Raw genomic sequence first — 22410 nt, 5'->3', positions numbered from 1 at the left:
GGTAGGCGAGATTCACACACAGGTCTGGAACATGTAGGTGAGACATTTGGGCACAATGCTAAGGAGAGGGAGAAGTTGTTGAAAATTATTTTGTGTGTGTATATGTGTGTGTGTGTATATATATATGTATATATATATATGTGTGTGTGTTATATGTTTGTGTTAATGTGCACACATGTGCATGTGTATGTATGGAGGACATAAGTTGACAGTGAATGCTTTTCTTATTTGCTCTCCACGTTATTTGAGACAGGATTTTTCACTGCTCTCTCTGGAGAGAGAGAGAGCTCTCTCTGGAGCTCTCAAATTAGGCTAGGCTCTCTGGCCAGTGGGCTCTGGAGAGTCCACCTCTTTCTCCTTCCCCAGAGCTGGGATTACAGATGCGTGCCAGGTATCTGAGCCCAGATCTTCATGTTTGCGTTGGAAGCATTCAATAACTGATCAAACCCATAGCGTTCAATAAGAAAGCTACCCGAAAGCAGTGTCTACACCAGACTCTCGGGGAACATCACGTGAGCCCAGAAGTTGAGCGGGAGTCACGGGATCTGCTAGACTTCTCTGGTATAGGCTGATTACAATGAAGACAGAAGAGCACAATTGCATTTATAAGAAAAAGAGGCCAAAAGAACTTATTGGGGAAAGATGATAGAACTTGAGATAGATAGATAGATAGATAGATAGATAGATAGATAGATAGATAGATAGATAGATAGATAGAGGCATTTTAAGACTTTTCAACCTTTCCCTCATAATCAAATATGCATGGAATAATAAATATTGCTTTGGCTCCTGGAATAGACATGCTTGCTTGGGAAAAGATCTGATTCAATGGCCCTCCAGGGGTGCATTTGCAACAAAATCAAGATCAATAGTTTATTCAAGATCAAGAGTTTATTGAAGAGCAAACATTCTCTACTTTAAGACAGCTCCACTTCTGGTTTTTCAGCTTTGTGATGACATGAAAGGGATTCGCACCCAATAGAAGGCATATTTCATCTTATTTTACTGATATTCTCTATGTGTTCAGGTGTGTGTGTGTGTGTGTGTGTGTGTGTGTGTGTGTGTGTGTGTGTGTGTGTGTGTGTGTTTGGGGGCTGAGTAATAATGCTAGAGGTCAACCTTGGATGTTGTTCTTCAGGTGACATCCACCTTCTTTGAGACATGACCTCTCAGACCTGGGGCTCACCAATCATTCGGCTAGGCTGGTGACCAACAAGTCTTTATGATTCTCCTTTTGAGTTTTTCCCCAGCATACAGAGGACATGGATATGACACTACACCAGGCATTTAGGGAAGGGCTGACATGTTCTTTGCCTATATGCCGAGCCATTTTCCTCTCTCTCTCTCTCTCTCTCTCTCTCTCTCTCTCTCTCTCTCTCTCTCTGTAAGTATATTTGGTGACTGCTGACATGTGGTAGGATATCCTCTTACACTGTTACACAGTAGCAGTGAACCACATCTCTCATGAGCCACGAGAGCTACAAGATCACACAGGCAAACAACGAACACTCTGTGTAATACTGCGTTTCTCCAGAGCTGTGATGCTCTGGAGGTCAAGAGCGTGCAATACATTTTAATCTTACATTTTCAAGTTATGGTGGATTATTAGGTCATAATCCCATCAGAGGTCATGGCACATCTATACACATAAAGGAAAGAAAACATTGGTTTCAACACTTCATTCTGAGGCCTGGAAGCAAAATAGCTTAGAGGATGAAAACAAATGAGCTGGCCCCAGAGTTAATGCCAGAGAAAAACTGAGCAAGTGCCAAACAAAATAGTCCAGGACACAAAAATCAATGCCCATGTTATGAAGATGTAATAAACAGGCAGAGGCCATGGGGGGCCTAGCTTGGCCATGTGAGTAAAGTGATCAGCCTTGTAAGACAAGCTAGAGGGGGAACTAACCACACTTAAATGCAGACAGAAGCGAGAACTCAGATGAGGGGGAGCCTGGGTTGGCATTGGTATAGAAATTCATGTCTGACAGCTTGAAAGTCAAGTTAATCTGTGCGCATACTGCTCCCCACCGATTCCCGGAGTTACACGAACCAAATCGTTTCATAGGCCTGGCACTGCCCCTGCATCACCCTAATACACGGAAGAAGCCGTTGGCTTGGCTCATGCCTTCTCTCCTTGAGACAACCGAAGATGCTCAGTTATTGAAAATTAAAATGATTCCTTTCCCCTTTAGGTTCATCTGTACAGTAAGAACCTAGTAACAAAGATGGATGATTTCTACATAAAATCAGGGATGCAGGCCTCTGCCGCAAGGCAGCTGAACACACACGTTTCTCCTGGTGACTGACAGAGGTCTGCCGCACGTGATTCAGAGAAGGCACACCTTTCCAGTTAGAGTCACGGTGACAGTGTTTCCTAGTGATGAGTGGTGGAGTGGTTGTTTCCCAAGTGGCTTCTCACAGAGACACCTAATGGTTTCATACCGGAGTGTCTTCTTAGTCCATCAGGTACAATTAACTCTGGGTTGACACAAGCATTTGTCACTAGCCCAACCAACCACACTCTCTTCTCCAAGCAAACAGGGTCTATATCTATTCATATAAACGTTACCTTGTTTCAAGTCAGAGATTCCTAGCCACACCCCCCAACAGTTCCCCAGAGAACTTCCCTTACAGCTCAGAGGACTTCCAGCTAGCTCGTTTGCCGTGGCCATTCTTTTCTCTTTCCTAATAATTCATTGTGATCTCCGGATTATGTTTCTTATTGTACTTAAGCAAAACAAACAAACCCCATAGCCAAGTGACCCAGGAAAGTCAAGAATTGCACAGCTCTTGGTGGGGGCAGGAACTATGAGGTGAGGAGGATGCCCAGTCCACTACAGGTCCTTATTCAATACTGAGTAGAGAGCAGCTGTTCTGAACCTGTGGTTCATGACCCTTCGGGAGTTGAAAGAACCTTTCATAGGGGTCTCCCTGAGACAATCAGAAAACAGATATTTACATTCCAATTCATAACAGGTGCAAAAATATAGCTATGGTGTAACAGTGAAAATAATTTTGTGGTTTGAGGGGTCACCACAACACGAGGAACTGAATTAAAAGTTTGCAACATTAGGAAGGTCGAGAACAGCTGTGTTAGGTGAACAGTCATTTTCTTTTCAGCGTATGTTCTAGAAAGTATTCTCTCCATTGTGTTCTGTGCTGGAATTGTTTTCACCCTTGCTCAACGCCTTCTCAGACAATTCGGAGAGGACTGGGCGAGGCTAGCGGGCTACCTGTGGCTTATGGCTCCTGAGTCCTCTGTTCTCTCTGCGCAGGTGGGGAAATGGAAGGACAAGTCCCTGCAGATGAAGTATTATGTGTGGCCTCGGATGTGTCCTGAGACTGAGGAGCAAGAGGATGACCATCTGAGCATTGTCACCTTGGAGGAGGCGCCATTTGTCATTGTGGAAAGCGTGGACCCTCTCAGTGGAACCTGCATGAGGAATACAGTCCCGTGCCAGAAGCGCATCATCTCTGAGTATGACGCCTCCCCGGATGGATGGGTCTAGGTGGCCACGGAGAGAGTCGGATATGCTGTCGGCGGACCTGAAGTTAGGCTGCCGTTGGGTTATAGAATCAATGGGAGCTTTATCAGATGTGCGGCTCCATCGAAACCCCTGAATGGATGGGGTGAATGCTGTGTTAAGGTTCCTTTGAACATGCCCAGCCTCGATGACTGAGACCTCACATTTACTGAGTGTTAACTTTCTTTGGGCGTGGGAATGGGTTTCCTCTAAGCTAGCATTTTGAGAATTAGACCTGTATTTGGAAATAATAAATTCCACTAGAGTTATGCTGTCAAAAGTTGGGGTAACAATACTCTTTGATGAGGAGGGGAAGGGAAACATCTCAAAGGGAGACTAGAGTATCTCAGGATCTGGTCGACATTTTGTATCTCAATTCAGGTTTTGATTAAACCCCTGAAATCAGTGGTAAAAGTTACTAAGCTAAGCAAGTAGGATACATATCTTTCCCTCGTCTATGTTATACTTCAAAGGAACACTGAAAATCGTGCAGTAATAGGGTTTGGGATACCGAGATAATTAAAAACACCACAGTTCTAGGTCTGTTCTCTTCCCTCCATCAGGAATTAATTCTACTGTGGGGGTGAGGGTTGAGGTTGGAGTCTTAATGAAAAAGTGATTTTTCCCTTCTTGTACAAAAGTCTCACTTTGTTTGTTTGTTTCTTTAACTGGGTAGGAATAAAACAGATGAGGAACCAGGCTACATCAAAAAATGCTGCAAGGGGTTCTGTATTGACATCCTTAAGAAAATTTCTAAGTCTGTGAAGTTCACCTATGACCTTTACCTGGTGACCAATGGCAAGCACGGGAAGAAGATTAATGGGACCTGGAATGGCATGATCGGTGAGGTCAGTATCAGGAAGCAAAGGTCGCGGCAAAGTCATCTCCACTGTGCACTTACGATTTGCTTAAATATTGTTAAGGATTTATCTTTTGCATTTAACAAAATGTAAACTAGTAACTAGAGATACAGAGAGATAGCTCACGTAGTAATGTGCTGTCTCATAATTATGAGGGCCTAAGCTTGAGCCCCAGAACCCAAATAAAAATTCAAGCAGAATGATATGTGCTTATAATCCCAGTACAATGGAGACTCCCTGGGGTCTGCTGGCCAAATTGATGAGTTCCAGGCCAACAACAGACCCAACAGGAGGTAAATGGTATTCTAAAGGATGGTGCCCAGGTTATTGCTGGGCCATGGGAATTTCACCTGTGATGGACCTGCCTTCCAGAATGTTCTAATTGGAACATTGTGTCTTTCTCTCCAGGTGGTCATGAAGAGGGCCTACATGGCAGTGGGATCACTAACTATCAATGAAGAACGGTCAGAGGTGGTTGACTTCTCTGTACCCTTCATAGAAACTGGCATCAGTGTCATGGTATCTCGCAGCAATGGGACTGTGTCACCTTCTGCCTTCTTAGGTAAATCATGTGTTTACTGGTGATAGGAAATAGACTCAAGAACAAGTGGGTAGAATGAGAAACAGTTGCCGGAAGTGGTTTGTTGAACATTTAGTTCACTTGGGAGTAATTGGTTATTCTTAAACTCACAAAAACATTAAGAGCACCCGGGAATCATTGCAGTATGATGTCATACAAGAAAGTGCTGCGAGAATGGTCATCAGAAGCCACTTAGTTCCCTTCTCATTCTCAGTGTTCATTTGACATTGAACAAATTTACTCCATCCGGGAACTTCATTTTTCTCATCCACAGTATATGACAAATATGGTTCTCAGTTGGGTGACCTCTGAGTCTTCTTTCTGCTGCAATAATTTCTAAGATTAAATAGCTTCTGTCTTAGTTACTATTTTATTACTGTAGAGAGACACGATGACTGAGGCAACTCATATAAAAGAAGACCTTTAGTTGAGGACTTGCTTACAAATTCAAAGAGTTGATACTTTGTCATCATGACAGGAAACAGACAGGCATGGTGCTAGAGTGGTATTTGAGAGCTTTACACCCTGATCCATAGGCAGCAGAGAGAGAGAGAGAGAGAGAGAGAGAGAGAGAGAGAGAGAGAGAGAGAGAGAGAGAGAGAGAAAGAGAAAGAGAAAGAGAGAGACTGACTGACTTGGTGTGGGCTTTTGAAATCTCAAAGCCCACCTCTAGTGATACACTTCCTCCAACAAGGCCACGCCTCCTCCAACAAAGCCAAACCTCCTAATCCTTTCAAATAGTTTATTGACTGGGCACTAAAGAGGCAAATATATGAGTCTCTGGTGACCATACTCATTCAAACTACCACATCATCAAAAGACCTATTTACTTTTCAATAATCTTCAAGAATTGAACATAGGACTAACACACACTTACATGCATCAACATTTTTTTGTTTTCACATAAGTTTTCTGAAATTTTGCTGGCCAGATCACATCTACTGTTTCTTTATCCCCTCCTTTTTCACTGTCTCCCCCCAATACTATTCATGATTTCCCTGCTTTCTAGCATCACCCAAATGTAAAAAGCATTAGATATGATTTAAGACTGGGTGCGATGAGGCCACGACTTCAATTAGATGAGGTCTTTTGTGAGCTCATACCCACTATTTTTGTCCCTTTTTTGCAGGGGCTATGGATCTAGGGGTTGGAAAATAAACTGTCACCTTGAAACCAGAATATTGGGTGAGGAGACAGGAAGCCTGGTCTTGTCATAAACAAGCTATAAGTCTTTGGACTGTCATCATCACTTTGGGGGGAAGGAGGGGATGGACATGTTTTTAAATGGGAATATTAGATTACACAATGACTAGCCTTTATTTTCAACTCTGGACTTCAGGAATTAATTCACTTAATGTACCACTAAGTGGAACTATAGATTCTACGGAACTTTACCCTAAGCAATTTAAGTTTCTTAGACAGTCTCCTTATTCATGATGAACCAAATCCTGGCCTTTCTAATTTTACACGAAACATTACTAGATGGTACACACTGAAATGTTCATTTTTGTAGCTTCTGGGTATAACTTATTTGCAAGCTTCCTTTATAAGAAGGGCAGAAAGTAGGTTCTAATTTCAATTCTATTGATAGAGCTAGGCACACCTGGGATTATGAGAATGTCAAGCAGAATATCTTCTTCCCATGAGTGTCTGGGGAAGGAGAAGTTCATGTATTATAAGAGTAACAGATGCCAGGCTTGCAGACTACCTGCCATGGGTGCATGCTTTGCTTATATGAAATTATTAGTGGTGCTACTAGACTCATTGTTAGGCCTTGGAATCTTGGGTAAATTAAGCATTTTCCAGGAGTTCTGTAATGAAGCTTAGGTATGGTAGTCATCATAGCCCATGTTCTAGTCCACACCACAGCCTGGAGCCACTGTGATGGACAGAAAGAAATATGCATCGTCACATTGTGGGAATCATTAGGCAAGGTTTCAAGATACCCTCAATTCATAGTCTGAATTCCACTTTCTGCATATGAAAGACACTTGACCCCTTGTACTTAATTTTCTCCTCAGCAAAATAAATACAGTCATCCCTTAATGCAAGGCCCATTGAAAGGATTATAAATAATGGCATATGAAGTCCATTATGAATTGTAAACATCAATAATGATGTTTGGTACATTTGTTTGCAGAAAGTTGCCCTAAGCTAGATGAGGTGGGGATGGGGAATATGGGAGAGGGATGACAAATGTGAAGCTTTCATCCAGTCCTTAGCCAATCAAAAAACATGGGACCAGAGTAGGATTTTCATCAGTTAGAGTTAAGGGTGGGGGAGGTTTCCCCACACCAGACAAAGTAGGCTCAGATATATCACGTAGGCTTGAGCCACCCCTGCCTCTGAAAGGCTTTGTGTTTAACCATTGGTATGTTATGCTCTGAGACTTTGTTAAGGGTATTTTTAAATTGATTAAGTGACCTGGGCTTTTATAGTACCTTTGGGAGTTCAAAGATAAAGTAGGTTTCAGAGTGGGAAATATATTTTCTAATTTTCATCAATTTCCCCCCTTTCAACTTCATCTTTATTAATGACTTGGAAGTGGGGGAAACAGCATGTTAATTCACTTATTATGAGTTTACAATGTGAAATGATAGCTAAAAAGGCCATAACTATTTTTGGGACACAATTGAAGGGCACTGTGTCATGGGACAGAATTATGATCATTCTTTTGTGTCTAGGGAGTCCGAGAGATGGCTTTTGGAATATAGTGTTGAGCATGTGAGCACTTCTAAGCCAGAGAGATCTAACTCAGCTAGAATAGGTTTAATGTTGAAAGAGGCTGAAGGAAATACACACAGGGCACTCTTGTTCTCTTGTCTACCATTAGCCTGTTAACCACACTGCTCAGTAATAAGAGACAAATTGTAGCTGCTTTGTGATTCAAAAGCTATGCCTACTCTCCTGTTTCTCGTAAAATCCCCATTAGTGCAGACACTGATATTCAATGTGGATAGGTTTTGTTTTACTTTGTTTTGTTTTGTTTTGGCTCTTGGTTTCTCTGCATCGCCTTCGCTGTCCCAGAACTGGCTCTGTAGACCAGGCTGACCTCAGGGATCTGCCTGCCTCTGTCTCCTAAGTGCTGGGATTTAAAGGTATGCACCACCTCTGCCTGATAGTTTCCTTTTAACAAAACAAAACAAAACAAAACAAAAACTGATTGGCCTACGTTCTCGTATCCTAAGGATAGCTAGTATTGGATCCCACAACAAAGTAAGCTGGAAAAATAAATGCCGGCTGCACCCTGAGAAAAGTGTGTGGACACAAAAGTGAAGGGGCGCCATTATTCAGTATTTGACAGTGTTGCCAAACTGATCCACCTCTAAAATAGTGCGGACATCTGTCAAGAATTTGTTCACAAGACTCACAAACACTACAGAAGACTTTTTAGTTGTTTGTTTTTTGTTTTGTTTTGGTTTTCATGGTATGGCCCTATTGATGAGGACACGAAGCCAGTTGGTTTACTATCATTTACTTGTAAAATATCTACTCTTTGCAGTCACATTGGAAGATCTAGGTATGGTTCCAAGAGTAGCAGAAACTGCCCCTGTAAACCCACAGGACTCAGAAGTATTATGGGGTCTTTATGCATTTGAAATAAAAAGATCTTTACATACCCAAGTGGAGAATGGGCTGCTTGAGTGTCTCTTATGTCTTCCTGACTCAACCCTGGCTCTCCGAGGGCACACAACACACTTGTGCCTTGCTCATCTGAAGATAGGTGTTTTCATCATTAGATGACTATGGAGATGATGAGCCGTTTGTTCTCCATTTTGACCCTGAGCACCATTTTGCTTTCCTTTCAGAGCCATTCAGCGCTGACGTGTGGGTGATGATGTTTGTGATGCTGCTCATTGTTTCTGCGGTGGCTGTCTTTGTCTTTGAATACTTCAGCCCTGTGGGTTACAACAGGTGCCTAGCCGATGGCAGAGGTAAGTGGGAACTCCTGCATTCCACCTTTCCCCCTTATTGGACAACTCAGAACCATTACACCTACTGTTTGTTACATCTGTCCTCCCAACTTTCTGTGAGGATGGAGACCATAAGCATCCCTGATTGTCAGCATAGCAATATTTTAGAAATGTGCAGTTAAAATGTACACTAGGTTCTCTTTGTTCCCATTGTCACATATTAGATCCAAGCCTGATTCTGCCCTCTGGATCATTAAGGAGAAAGATTGGTAATAGCGAAGGTTAGCATGCATGGGCACTGGTTTGTAAGCCACAAGTTGTGGGCAATTTGGGGGAAGAAATGTGAGGGGAAAGGCAGACTCTGCACACACAGTAAGAATAAGAAAATTTAGAATGCCTGAGGGTTTATGAAGATTATCGAAGTCATTAGAGTTTCCGACAGTTGAAGAGTTACTACTGAGTTACAGGGTTTCCACGACATGTGTCTTTGGCCTAACCCCTTCCCCTCCTAAGGAGTATAAAAGTATCATGCTTGAGATAAAATGGACAGAGAAGAGCATTTCTCACTTGTAGCTATGATAGGGTGGTCTCCTTCGCTGGGCAGTAGGCATCAGCATGGACACACTGAACACGTGTTTGAAGCACTTTTAATACTTTTGAAAAGTTTGTCAGGCTTCTAAAGGAGTCATGAGAACCTGGTGAATATGAAGTTACTTTAGAACATCATAAAGTCCCAGGATTAAGAAATATACCAATTTTAAATTGTCTTCTAGAATTCTAGTTATTCTGGAATGTACCTCCAAGAGGATGGATTCTTAATTGTAGATACTAATAAAAATTGTATATGGGGCACTTAAGAGGCAAAGGTGCTTGAACCTAGAATACTGATTCGCTAAACCTGGGATGAGACTTAGACACTGAGTGTTTAAAACAGTGGTTATTTACCCTGGTCTTATTAGGATGACCAGATTCGCTTTGTATCTGTTAATTTAGGGTGGTTGCCAGGCAACAGTGTTCAGTCAGTATGCTATTCATGCTTTGGTGGGATTCACAGTCCAAACTGAGAGCTATTTCTTCATCAAGACTTCCAAGTGCTTATATTTTAGTGTGTTTTCTAAAGTGGAGTTTTACGTGTTTCCACAATATGGTGTGGCCATTGACTTACCACTTATGACTTACCACTTCTCCCTCCCCCTACTACCTCTAAGACACCTCACCCTCCACACTGCAGGCTTTGCCCACTGCCAGCTCCCCCTGTGGTGAAGGTCCCACCTGATGCTGAGTAGCTCCCCTGAATCCTCTGGGGCATTCAGATGTACTTTGAGGTCCTGACCTTCCTAGCTTGGATACTGACATCTAGGCTAGCGGTGCCATGGGCATGGGTCAACCATCTCAGCCTGAAGCAGAGATCTGTCTGATCCCTGAGAGGAACCATCTGAGGCTCCCATAAGTGTTAAGAGCTGAAGGTAGTGCAGATTGCCCTCTACCCTGAGAAAAAGTCAGAATATAAAAATTCAGATTTACAAATACTGTACAAGAGTTTATGATTACTCCCGTTACCTTTCAACGCTTCTCTTACAGAGGAATTCAGCACTGTTCCACTCTAAATATCAAGTCTCCTTAGAGCATCTCAGTTTGCAAAACTTTGCTTTGTTATCAACTCTCTACGTACACATCTGTTATATGACATAGAGTCCACATGCACAGATGCTTGCGCACAGTTCAATAAGTTCAACATGCACAGGCCCTGATGATGTAATTGGCTGAGCACAGGTTGTCAAGATCCCAGCAAGAATCCTAAGACCTTTGTGACTATGTTGGAAAACTGTAAGCAGATATTTCTCCAGTCGAAGTGTGCACAGAGATCCAAAGAGTACATGAAGTCTCTCCTTCCCCAATCAAGGACAACAGACAAGTTTCCAATCATGTAAAGGCAGAAGTCCTAAGATTAGATGGAGGGACATCTATCAAGAAGAGCTACGTTTTTGTTCTATATGTATATGATCAGGCTAAGAGTCTGTGTTCTCTTCCCTGAGCTTCCTTGTCCAGAAGCCAGTGCTGCAGCAGGCCATTTGGGGAGGGTTGGCACTGGAGGGGCTAGGGGTATCCATGTCATTTTAAAGACATTGGCTGCTAGAGGCTAGAAGATAAAGAAAACTTAGCCATAAGTATATTCAGTCATCCAACACTGGCACATGGAGGGCTATGGCAGTTGTAGAAAAGGGCTTACACCACTCTTGCTGATGTCCTGGAAGTTAGATACAATGGTAAATTTTGAGAATAAAGGTCAATGTGAACATATTAGGATAGTTGACCATTGTTACATGATCTTGATGGTCTCATATACAAAGACAGGAAGAGTTTTAGTTGGCAAAAGACCTACCCACACACCAGGGCTCGAGGATTACTTCTAAGAAACACTCCCGCCTTCTCCAGCTCCCATAGGAGACACAGGATCTGGAATTGTAAAGCTGTCATATGAATGGCTCAGTGGAGGGGTTTCTTACTCTTGCCAGGAACTTTTCAGCTCTGGGTACTTGTAGATCAAAGCAGATCCAGTGACTCAAGCTTAGCCTTCTTTCTCCATCTTTTGTATCACTCCAGAGCCAGGAGGCCCATCTTTCACCATCGGCAAAGCAATTTGGTTACTCTGGGGTCTGGTGTTTAACAACTCCGTACCTGTGCAGAACCCAAAGGGGACCACCTCCAAGATCATGGTGTCAGTGTGGGCCTTCTTTGCTGTCATTTTCCTGGCCAGCTACACTGCCAACTTAGCAGCCTTCATGATCCAAGAGGAGTATGTGGACCAGGTTTCTGGCCTGAGTGACAAGAAGGTAAGAGACCCATTTAAAACCTTTCATCTTTTTCTATCCCATCCTGAGTCATACTCAAAGTTCTCGTGAAGCTGGTAATTTTCTAAATGTTTAGAATCAACAGCTCTTTTGTGTGTTTTCTTCAATTTGGGACATGAGCACAGAAGCCAGATTCCCTACTGAATTAATACTCCTTCAGACTTTCCTTCGGATTTGTAAAAGGTTGTCACAAGGGCGCCCCGGGCTGCAAATGAGGGGCTTGGTATGCTAGCAGGTTCTCTGAGAACATAGCAGTTCTTGTTGGATGCAGTTGGGTGGCCTCTCAGCTCAGGGCTGCCTGTGTGCTGTGTTATTAGAGGGCTGCCCTTGTGTACCCACACTGGGATGCTAGAGCTTTACAGCTCCTTTTCCCAGTGGTGTGCGGCTGTGGACTCTCCCTTTGTTTCTCTACACACGCGTGTGGTCCTAGGACTGAGCCGGAGGATTGTTCACATTGTATCTTGAAGAGAAGTGCTATTTAATGCGCGATTGCCTCCTGTGTGGTACAGATGAGTAGGTTGCTCCCATACCAATCATGGTCCTCCCTACCCACCTGGTACTGGAGAGAGGAAGGGAGGTAACCCGCTGGCTTCCATTTTCCCTAGCTAAGCGGTACAAAAGCTGTTCTATATGTATAGGACCATGTAGGTCAGCCTGTAGCACACCAGTTTCCATGAGCGATTTGTCCCCTGGAAATGCTACAACCATGATGCCCAGAGACTAGAAGGGCTGTGACTTAGTGTCTGGGAAAGCTAGGGCTCAGCGCATTCCGCAGTCTTCTATTTGCAGCACGTGTTCTACTTCCTGACTCTTTAATATTTAGAAAGTGTGGTTTTCCATTTCCACTTCCAGGATAAAGTTATAGAAGTGGATGTGTTTTCAGACCAATGTGCAATGCTTTCTGACATGGGTGGGGGTCCTGGTGAGAAGATATTCTCTTGACTCTGGGGCCAGTTTCTCTTCATTCATGACTCTTCGTTCACCAGGAATGCTCAGAAGTATATGAGAAAAAGAAACCGTTCCTCAAGGGAATTTTATGGTGCTTTCTGTGTGCGTGCGTATACATTTCTATAGGTGAGCACATGTGCATAGATGCATGTGAGTGTCTGTGTGTGAAAGAAAGACACACTAATATACAATGTTCACAGCTTACATGTGATGTATTACATGCCTTTAGTTTATCTGATTTGTCTTTTTGCTTTATTTTTCTTTAAATTGTTAAATTATTTTGCTTTACTTTTATTTAAACTTAAAAGTGTCTTTTCTTGTATGGCCTACTCCCTTACTAAAACATTACTTATTCCTCTAACTCACAATTTAGTATACACTTATTTATATGTTCGTCCATTTAGTATGTGACTCATTTTTCAACCCCCCCCCCCTTGCTTTTGGTTCCGTCGTCAGCATCCTTTGTCATCACGGAACTAACTAGAACTGGAATTAACAGCACTTCTCCCTCTATGCTACCCACCTTTACCACTGCCTTCACTCAGACTCAATGTGGATTAGGTAGGCCACACCCACAAAAGCCATTGCTGTACCAGAATCTCACTGCGCTCTGCTGCCGAGTACAGACTTGTCAGAGATATGGTACCCTGCTGGTGTCATCAAAACATGGCCAAGTCATGGGAACATGTCACCTTGCACTGGTTTGGAAAAGGTGTAGTGGATCAAACTCCCAAGCATGACTTGAGCCTAGGTGACAAGTTCATGCCTCTGTACATCAACACGGCAATGGAATTGTTGGTCACAGTTGACATGATTATATCCTACTATATTTGGTCTTATAGCTTTCTTCATATGTCTCTGAAAATCGCTCCTAACACTGGGTGTATCTCTCTCATACCTTCATTTCACTCAGAAACAACTTGTAATGTGTTTCTATCTGAACTAAAGATAGTTAAGACAAGGTGAGGCATGTTTCCCTTCCCTAATGGCGATCCTAGGCCACTTAATAGCACAGAAAATGTGAATCTGTCGTACTGTTGTTTTCTAAGAAACTAGATCATATCAGTAATTTTACATATAAGTAATAATATAGTCTTACATATAAAACAAGTTATCTGACATATAATAAACATAGCTGATTGATCTCCCCACAATATGGCTTCTGTGCCCCTTATTAATGCCATCAGCCCTCCAGTGTCTCTGCCCAATGCTTGCATCCTGTACCCTAGGCGTCCTTAACTCTCCATCATCTCTTACCACAGTTCTATACAGGCATATGCCTGGCAAATTGTTCTTCCCAATACTCATTTACTCCTACTGACAGCAGGCTCAGGTCAGAGCCCCTTTACTTGTGGAACTCTCCTAGGCCCCTCTGGCCAGCCCGCAGCTCCGTTTCACCACAACTGTTTAGGCCTTTATTATCACACATCTCATGTGTTGTACAGTAATATGAAGACTTGTGCATAATAGTATTTCTCTTTGACTGTAAATGTTACAGTCAGGGACATTATTTGGTCATTACTAGGGCCAGAAACAACAGGGAAAGAAAAGAAAAAGAAAGGAAGGAAGGAAGGACGAAGGGAGGAAGGAAGGAAGGAAGGAAGGAAGGAAGGAAGGAAGGAAGGAAGGAAGAGGACAGAAGAGTCCATGTGAGAGCAGAGAAAGAATCCATGTATTCAGAGCTTTCTGTGCCCACAGTGGCTGCAGCAGCAAAGCCACAACACAGCATGAGCTTTTAACAGCTGCTTAATCTGGAAACGATTGAAAATGGTTATCTGATGTATTTCAGAATGGCACAAATGACAAAATAGTAAATTCCAAGCATCCTACCAGAAAGTGTCAACATCATCTACATAATTATAGAAAACATTTAGGTAACTAATGACATAGGACTGCATATTAGTGTCAGGACCAGTTATAAAAATCAGAGGAGAGTGTTTCGAAAGTATACTTAAAACGTCAAAACTCACATTAGCTTTACTTCAGAACACCTAAAGAAAACAAGATCTTGGAACTGGCATGGGTAATACAGCTGAGGAAGCATATTATTTCAATTTAGAAAAAGGGAAAATGTATATGCAATGAAATGATATTATTAAGAGTAGAAATGAGATGATTCGTAAGATTGTTTTTCAATGAAATTCCTTTTCCATCCATCAAGGCAAGCAACATTTGTAGTGGAGAAGGGTTCTGACTTGCTTGGACTATCAGTTGCTGTATCATCTGTGCCGCTCATGTCAAATGACAAGCATCTCACAGTGGCAACGGGAAGAGGCCTGTAGCTCTTATATATGGCTTTAAAATGGCCCTCAATATTTGGGCAGGGGAGAAATGGCGCACCAAGATTTCCTTTGTTATTGATAAGGACGCCTGCTCTTGCTGCATGCGCTTCCTTGGATTGTCCTGCACTCCAGTGAACCCCAAACTACCACGTGACATAATGGAATGTGGGCGGGCCAGCCTTCTGACAGCCCTACTGTACATCCCTCAGACACGCAGGTGGGAAGGGAGAGGAAAGACGTTAGCGCCATGCTTTTCACGGAGCAATGAGCTGACGGTACTTGTTCTGAGGTTTCTCTCCTATCCAGATGGACTTTCCATTTCACTGCCTGCCAAACACAGTAGGAAAGGGAAAGACACCCACCCACCGGTACTTGCTGGGCGCTAGGTACAGTGTCTTTGCTGCGTATGTCTGTGCTGTTTGCATAACCTTTCATCCAGGTGTGACTATTCCCATTCCCCATGAGGACACTGCAACTCTGAGAAGCCTAGAAACTTCCCTGAGGTTACGGCCAAGGTTGAAGCCATGAGTATTTGATTCTAAAACCATTCTTCCTAGGATTTTTCCCTTTGTGGGGAATCCCAGGCAATGTTATAACATAGATGAAGACTAATGTATCAGTTTATTTTTTTTATTACAGTGAAAAAATAACAGAAGGAACTTAAGGGAGGGAGGGAAGGAAGGAGGGAAGGATTACTCCGGCTCATGGGATGAGATGCAGTCCATCATGGTGAGAGAAGCACAGTATTGGGAGTATTAGATGTTTGTCACACTGCTTCAGTGCACTGGGGCACATGAGGTAGGGCACAACTATGGAGCTCCAAGCCCTGCCCCCCAACAACTCATTTCTACCAGCAAGGCACCATTTACTAAGGATCCCCAAAACAACAAGATCCTTATTAAATGGTGCCAGCCACGGAGGGTGGGGGGATAGGTTAAAACCAGTGATCCTATAGGAACTATTGCACATTTTCACAACAGTTCACAGGACTTGATGCTAGTGAATTCTGATTCAATTCTCTATCCTTTCATTAACTGGCTGTTTGGGGTCCACTTAACCCAGCTTTTATAGATTATATCGCTGTTCCTACCACTGCTGATAAAGATCACCACTCTTATTCTTACCAATGACACTTCAGCACTATCTTGGCTAACACTCTTTTCGGCTCCTTTTAAGCCAGGCATAATGCCAAACACATTGCGGAGATCGTGTTGTGTAATGGTGTCGTTAATATCTTCATTCGTAGATGAGGCAATTGAAGCTAAGAGGTTAAGTAACTTGCCCTTACCATATTCTCAGATGCCCATCACCCCCACCAGTGTGCCAGACCATTTAGAACATGATGCTTTTTCTAGTTAAGCACCCTTTTCCTATCTCCCCTGGATACCTTATCAAAGTTTAACAAGCTAAATCGTTTCCCTGCACTAAAAAAATTAAGCTATCTAATTAATTAAGCCATAATAATTAGATGGCATTCTAACATTCGCACTTGTTTGATAAATCTTTCAGAGGCACCATTGAAGTAGACAATAACAGTGATTTCCAGGACTTGGGAAGGCTAATAGCTTTCGAATTGACTTTAGCCTGGGCATAAAGTGACCCTGACCTTTAAGCCATTGTTGGATGACTGCAGTGGTGTTGCCTGGAGAGAGAGGGATCACTGAGGCAGTGGGGATGAGATGGCCTGCAGGGAGGTGGAGATGACTGAGTCCTCAGCACGCTGGCTGTGTGGCTACCTCTTGGCTACCTGGCTCCATTCTGCTCCACGCATTACTAGCGCCACTGCGGAACCCTCAAGTTACATTTTGTAGTTTATTTCCGGAAGGAGCTGGAAAAGCTTTGCTGATGACCTGCTCACCTACATAACATTCACAGGCAAGGGTTCTACCCTGGTTCAATGTCTTCATCCCTGCCTGCAGCCCTGGGAGAACAATAGGGATGGCCACCTAAGCGAGGACCTCTGGGCTTTTCTAGGTCAATGATTAGGCCAGGTTTCTGAGATATGTCATAGGTTCTGATAGCTCCCGTGTTGCTTTTTGGCATTAAAAACAGGTAATGCTTTGAACTTGCTCTGCCAGTCTCAGGTTGAAATTTAATTGACATCGTAGCAGAGTTAAAATGCAATGAGGTTATGAGTGTTCTGCCCCACGAGCGGACTAATGTCTCTTTATCGGGAGTGGGTTAGTTGCCGCAAGCCGGGCTTTGCTATGAGTGTGAGGTCAGTTCCTCAGCTCTCTCAGCCTTCTTGCTCTCTTTTGTCACACACGCAGGCTTCCTCACAATGTGATGTTGTCATGTTTTGACAGAGCTAGAAGGCCTCTGCCAGATACTGATAACACATCCCAAGCTTGCTAGCCTCTGGAAGAGTGAAGAATAGATTTCTTTATAAGTCACTGGTTCTGTAATTATTCTGCTACAGTGACATACAGTGGGTAGAAACATTAGGGCGTGGCTATCAAGCCAACATGCAAACAAACAAATAACTCTGCACACCTGAGGACGTGTGGTTTGCTGATGTGCGTCTTCATCGGGCGACTCTCCTGAAACAACTGGATGTCCGTGAGTTTATGTGAAGAAATGGGGCCAGAATTCCTATTCTACAAATGTATTTTTCTTGCTCTATTAACTTTAGGCTGAAAGCCAGAGGGAGACAGCTAACCTCAAGCCAGATCTGGCACACCCTGGCTCTGGCCAAGGCCATCTTGGTCAAATCATGGGGTCCCAGGCTAAGAATAGCTTAGTGGAAGGGTCAGACATGACGAATGAGCCAATCACTATCGATGAGGGAAGGCCTAGACTGGACATCCAAATACACGCTGACTCCATGCACAGGAGCCTTCTGGGGCTGTCAAGAAGCATGTCATTGCTAGGGTTTCACAGACTGGCTTCCAACTCATCGTGTTGTTGAGACTGGCCTTGAATTTGTGATCCTCCTGCCTCCATCACCCAAATGCTAGGATTGTAAATGTGAGCCACCACACTCAGCAATGTGTCCCAAGCTGATAGACAGCGGGCCTTCTGGAAATGGCAAAAAGAATAGAAGTGCTCACATCCCGGGAGCACGTGGAGTGCAAAATACACAGGGTTGGGGGTAGACCTATCTGTCTCTTTTTTCGTCTTAACTGTTAGAGCGAATCCAATGTTTTTTGTGGACCACCCATCCTACTGCAACCCCTGTTAAGATGAGTCCAGAATAAACCCTAAGCTCTTGGATGTGGTGGGAGCTCAGAGCTGCCCACCACAGTCAGCTATTACCAGGCTGCTGTTGGCTTGCATAGTTGTGCTTGATGCTTAATCTGCACATTTCTTATCAGACAACCTTGAGTCCTAATCCCAGGGCCCATCTTCACTGGGAAAGGAAGTCTGTAAGCTCCATTGGGATTTAGGAGTGGTCACATTCAAGTCCCAGGCTGCAGATGAGCCAATATTCCCCTCTGGGCTGCCATTGGGGCTCCTAAGACTCCTTTCTCTCCTTTTCTATATACTCCTCCACACAGCACCTCAGTAGCTGTCTTTCTTCTAGCACCCAGTGACTTCTCACCCTGGACACCTCACTTGTGAGTCCTGTTGTCCCAGTGGGTCACTGAGGAGGCAGGAAGGTGCCATCAAAAAGACATATTTACAACCCAACCTTTACATCCAGTGAATTCTGACCCAATTTAAGAAAGAGGGCCTTTAAGACTTTGAAGTGAGATCATCCTCTCTTCGGTTGTCAAGGTGGGTATTCAATGTGACTGATAATGATGACCCCCTATAAGCAAATGCCTTGCTCTATGACACAGAAGAGGAGAAGGAGCCCACATAATCATGTAACTGGGACCGAAGGGGCACACAGGGCAGATGATAGAGCCATTAAAAGGTGAAGTCTCCCCAGACCTCTAAAAGTATTATGGCACACCTGACAGCCAGCGTAAGTTATGAGAAGACATTTAGGCCTGAGGTCTCTTGTGTGGTGACAGCAGAATCTTAACACAGAGCCATGAATGGCTCTTTCTAGAGTCTGCAGTTTGAGCTGGTTTTTGCCCTCTAGACTTGGGGGGTCTTCTCTTCCTTCTCTTGGTTCTGATACTTAGCCATATGGCTCTGTTCTTATGAAACTGGTATTTCTCACAGCAGGATTTGATTCTTCTTTGTGTAGAATCCACTTTGCACTGGAGATGTTGAGGGAAATATGTTACACCAAGAAGGCCTTTTCTTTGCCCATACATTTTAGGGCAACAAGGGAGGATCCTCAGTAGCATCGTGTGCTCCCTTTTTTTGACCTTGAGCCTGTCTAATGCCATTTTCTTCCCATATGTTCTGTATACAATCTTCTGCAAGGCCTGGTGTGAGACCATTGGGAAAATAACTGTAGGCTTGTTTCTATGAGAATTATTACTGTCTTAGTCAAGGTTTCTATTCCTGCACAAAACATCATGATCAAGAAGAAAGTTGGGGAGGAAAGGGTTTATTCAGCTTACACTTCCACATTGCTGTCCACCAAAGGAAGTCAGGACTGGAACTCAAGCAGGTCAGGAAGCAGGAGCTGATGCAGAGGCCATGGAGGGATGTTTCTTACTGGCTTGCTTCCCCTGGCCTGCTCAGCCTGCTCTCTTATATAACCCAAGACCACCAGCCCAGGGATGGCACCACCCACAATAGGCTGGCCCCTCCCCCCTTGATTACCAGTTTAGAAAATGCCTTACAGCTGGATCTCATGCAGCATTTCCTCAAGGGAGGCTCCTTTCTCTGTCAAAACTCCAGCTTGTGTCAAGTTGACAAGCAAAACCAGCCAGTATGATCAGCTTCATGATTTTTTTTGTGATAAAACTGCTCTTAATGCACTAGTTTATGTCATATAGTTTATGTCCTAGACTTGGAAGGAACTTCATCTGGTCATTAAGTGTTTGTAACTCCCTTATAATCAAAAGCACAGAAATCCATGCATGCATGTACACACACACACACACACACACACACACACACACACACACACACCTGTGTAAAGAACATAGGTCTCCTATGTATAAAGGATGCAAGTCAAAGCCTGTCATCTCAGATCGATGGTCTTTCTCACCCAGAAAAAGACAGAGTTTGGTTTCACTCAGCTGACGTCAGTGGAGCCGTATTTTCAAAAATAAAGTGATGTGAAACTGAAGAAGGAAGGAAGAGAGGGAGGGACGGAGGGAGGGAGGGAGGGAGGGAGGGAGAGCAGAAAGTGATTGTGGCAGCAGAGGAATAGAAGGAAGAGAAGGAGGAGGAGGAGGAAGAGGAGGAGGAGGAGGAGGGGGAGGAGGAGGAGAAAAACCATTTGGACTTAAACTTGGGCTAGATTTGCTAAGTTATTCTCTAGAAAGTTATCCTTATGCAATATGCTAGATGACCAGAGGCTCCCAGGAGCTGGAATTTTTAAATGTAATTATGCAAATTAGCATTAACATGCCCTCACTCTTTCCCCCCCTGAATTGAACTGTACTAATGCCAAAAGGAAAACCAGTCGCAGGTAGCTCTCTCTTCTAATGGAAGCTCACTTATGCTTGCTGGTCTTGGTAAGAAAAGCTGGAAGTCCTGCTCTACTCTTGGGGTCACTGAGTTTACCTATGATTTCCTTGTGAAGTGGACTCTGGGTCCAGCTGAGGATGAACCAGACCCCTCTGGGGTCTGAGTTAGGACTTCCTGTGTAGACAAGTCTCCAGTTCTCGGAGAAGAGAGTTGTTCTGCTTAGCTGGCTCTTAAAGACAATTTCTTCCTTGTGAAGTTTATTTACATGAAAGGGAAATAAGTCAGTTCTCCAACATCCTTTCCTCTCCGATTAAAAACAAAAATTAAAAATAATTGTTTTAATCCAGGGAGACTGAGCTTACTAAATCTCAGCTTATGGGTAAAAGTGTATTAAGAATTAGTGTTTCCCTTCTGAGTAAATAAGTTTGAATCCTCGGAGACAAATTAACACAGCATGAAAATTTATCTGTCGCCTAAGGTACCAATCCTAGATGGAGTCAGGCTTTATAAATGTCAGAATTATATTCACAGGCAAAGCCAGCGACTAGGCAGGGTCTGGTTCTTTATGGATGCTTCAACCTTGCCAACTTCCACATGTGCCCAGCTACAAAGGCAACAAGAGTGGCAAAAATTCTCAGTGAACTGTGTACAGCCTGTTATTTTTTGGAGCCTTTCTGCCTAGCTGGGCATCTGCGAGGGGCAGTGGGGACCCAGGACTGCCTGACACTGGAAAAGCCCAGCTACTTCATTCACAACTCCATGTCGAGATTTCCTTCCAGCATGGGTCACAGAGAATCTTTGACGCTCTAAACAACACCGTCTGAGACCTTTCCCCTGTCAGATTTGAACAGGCGCCTTCATTCACACCTTCGAGGACACAGGCTCTAGGCCAGTTCCATCCCCAAAGCAGCAAGGGAGGACAAGAAAATGAGCAGGTAGGCTCTCTGGCAAAGGTGGCAGCTCTAGTTTTCAAAGAAATCAGGAGTGGAAAGATTGGGTCTCAGTTTCTCTCTTGAAAATCACAGTACTTACACCGGAGAGTCCACCCATGTGCTGAAGGATTTACCTGCAAGCATGAGGAGCTGAGTTCAATTCCCAAAAGCTACCTGTGAAAGTCAGGCATGGTGGCATGAACTTGTAATCCCAGAGACACAGGGCTGGCCGGCCAGCCTAATGTGTTTGGTGAGTCCTAGGCCACTGAATGACCCTGTCACAAAAATATTTAAAGAGCACCAAAATAACGACATGTGAGGTTGTCCTCTGGCCTGTGTATACATGTGTCACAGGGAAAGCAAGCCTCCCAGCAGGATGTAACAGCAAAGTCACATGGGGACCCTTTCTCATTAGACGCAGTACTGTACCACTGTCTGGATCCAGGGGCCCCAAGTTCCTATTACAAAACACCAGTCAACCAGGGTCCCAGAAAACCCAAGCTACTTTGGGGAGAAAATTTCCTTAGGGAGGTGCTTTACAGAGAGCCTTCCCATAGTGCTCCCAGGCCAACATGAGGCACTCACAGCCAGAGGATGGGAGGACTGTTACTCAGGATGCTGGGGCTGATGGCCTGACCAGTGGTATTGAGGGTTCATAGGCTAATCTTCCCACCGAGAATATCCCCAGGGAGCCCTTGAACTGAAGCAGGGATTAAATAAGTATCAGATATCTACAATGCTTGCTTCCACATCACCTTCACATTCTGTCATTACTGCCTGACACACATCTCAGAGATCAGAATGTAGGATTCGTCATAGCAGAATTCATGTGCATTTATAGCTCGGACTAGGATCAGTAGCTGGGACAAGCCAAGTCGCTTTTTTTCGCCCTTATGATCATATTTACTGAACATACCCTACGCAAGGCCAATTGTTAGAGCTTCCCTGGTCTGTCTTCTCTGAGTCTCTAAGCAGTGACTCCCATAACACTTGTAACAGAGATGGGTCTTCACCCAGTTTAGGTGCAGAGCAAGT

At 43.8% G+C, this 22410-nt stretch overlaps 1 protein-coding gene across 6 annotated transcripts in view; it reads left to right on the top strand.

Annotated features, from left to right (window-relative positions):
* The window catches only part of Grin2b (glutamate ionotropic receptor NMDA type subunit 2B), a 477610-nt gene that overhangs the window by 391739 nt on the left and 63461 nt on the right, over positions 1-22410 (top strand). For all 6 annotated transcript variants that reach the window (XM_017592437.3, XM_017592438.3, XM_017592439.3 and 3 more), the window contains 5 exon segments: positions 3278-3480; positions 4203-4374; positions 4795-4948; positions 8776-8901; positions 11485-11714. In XM_017592437.3, the coding sequence (XP_017447926.1) occupies positions 3278-3480; positions 4203-4374; positions 4795-4948; positions 8776-8901; positions 11485-11714 (885 nt within the window).

This window comes from Rattus norvegicus, chromosome 4 (genome assembly GCF_036323735.1).
Source record: "Rattus norvegicus strain BN/NHsdMcwi chromosome 4, GRCr8, whole genome shotgun sequence".
Lineage (NCBI taxonomy): Eukaryota > Metazoa > Chordata > Mammalia > Rodentia > Muridae > Rattus > Rattus norvegicus.
The sequence above is the reverse complement of the archived record's forward strand: the minus strand, read 5'-3'. Positions and strand labels throughout refer to the sequence as shown.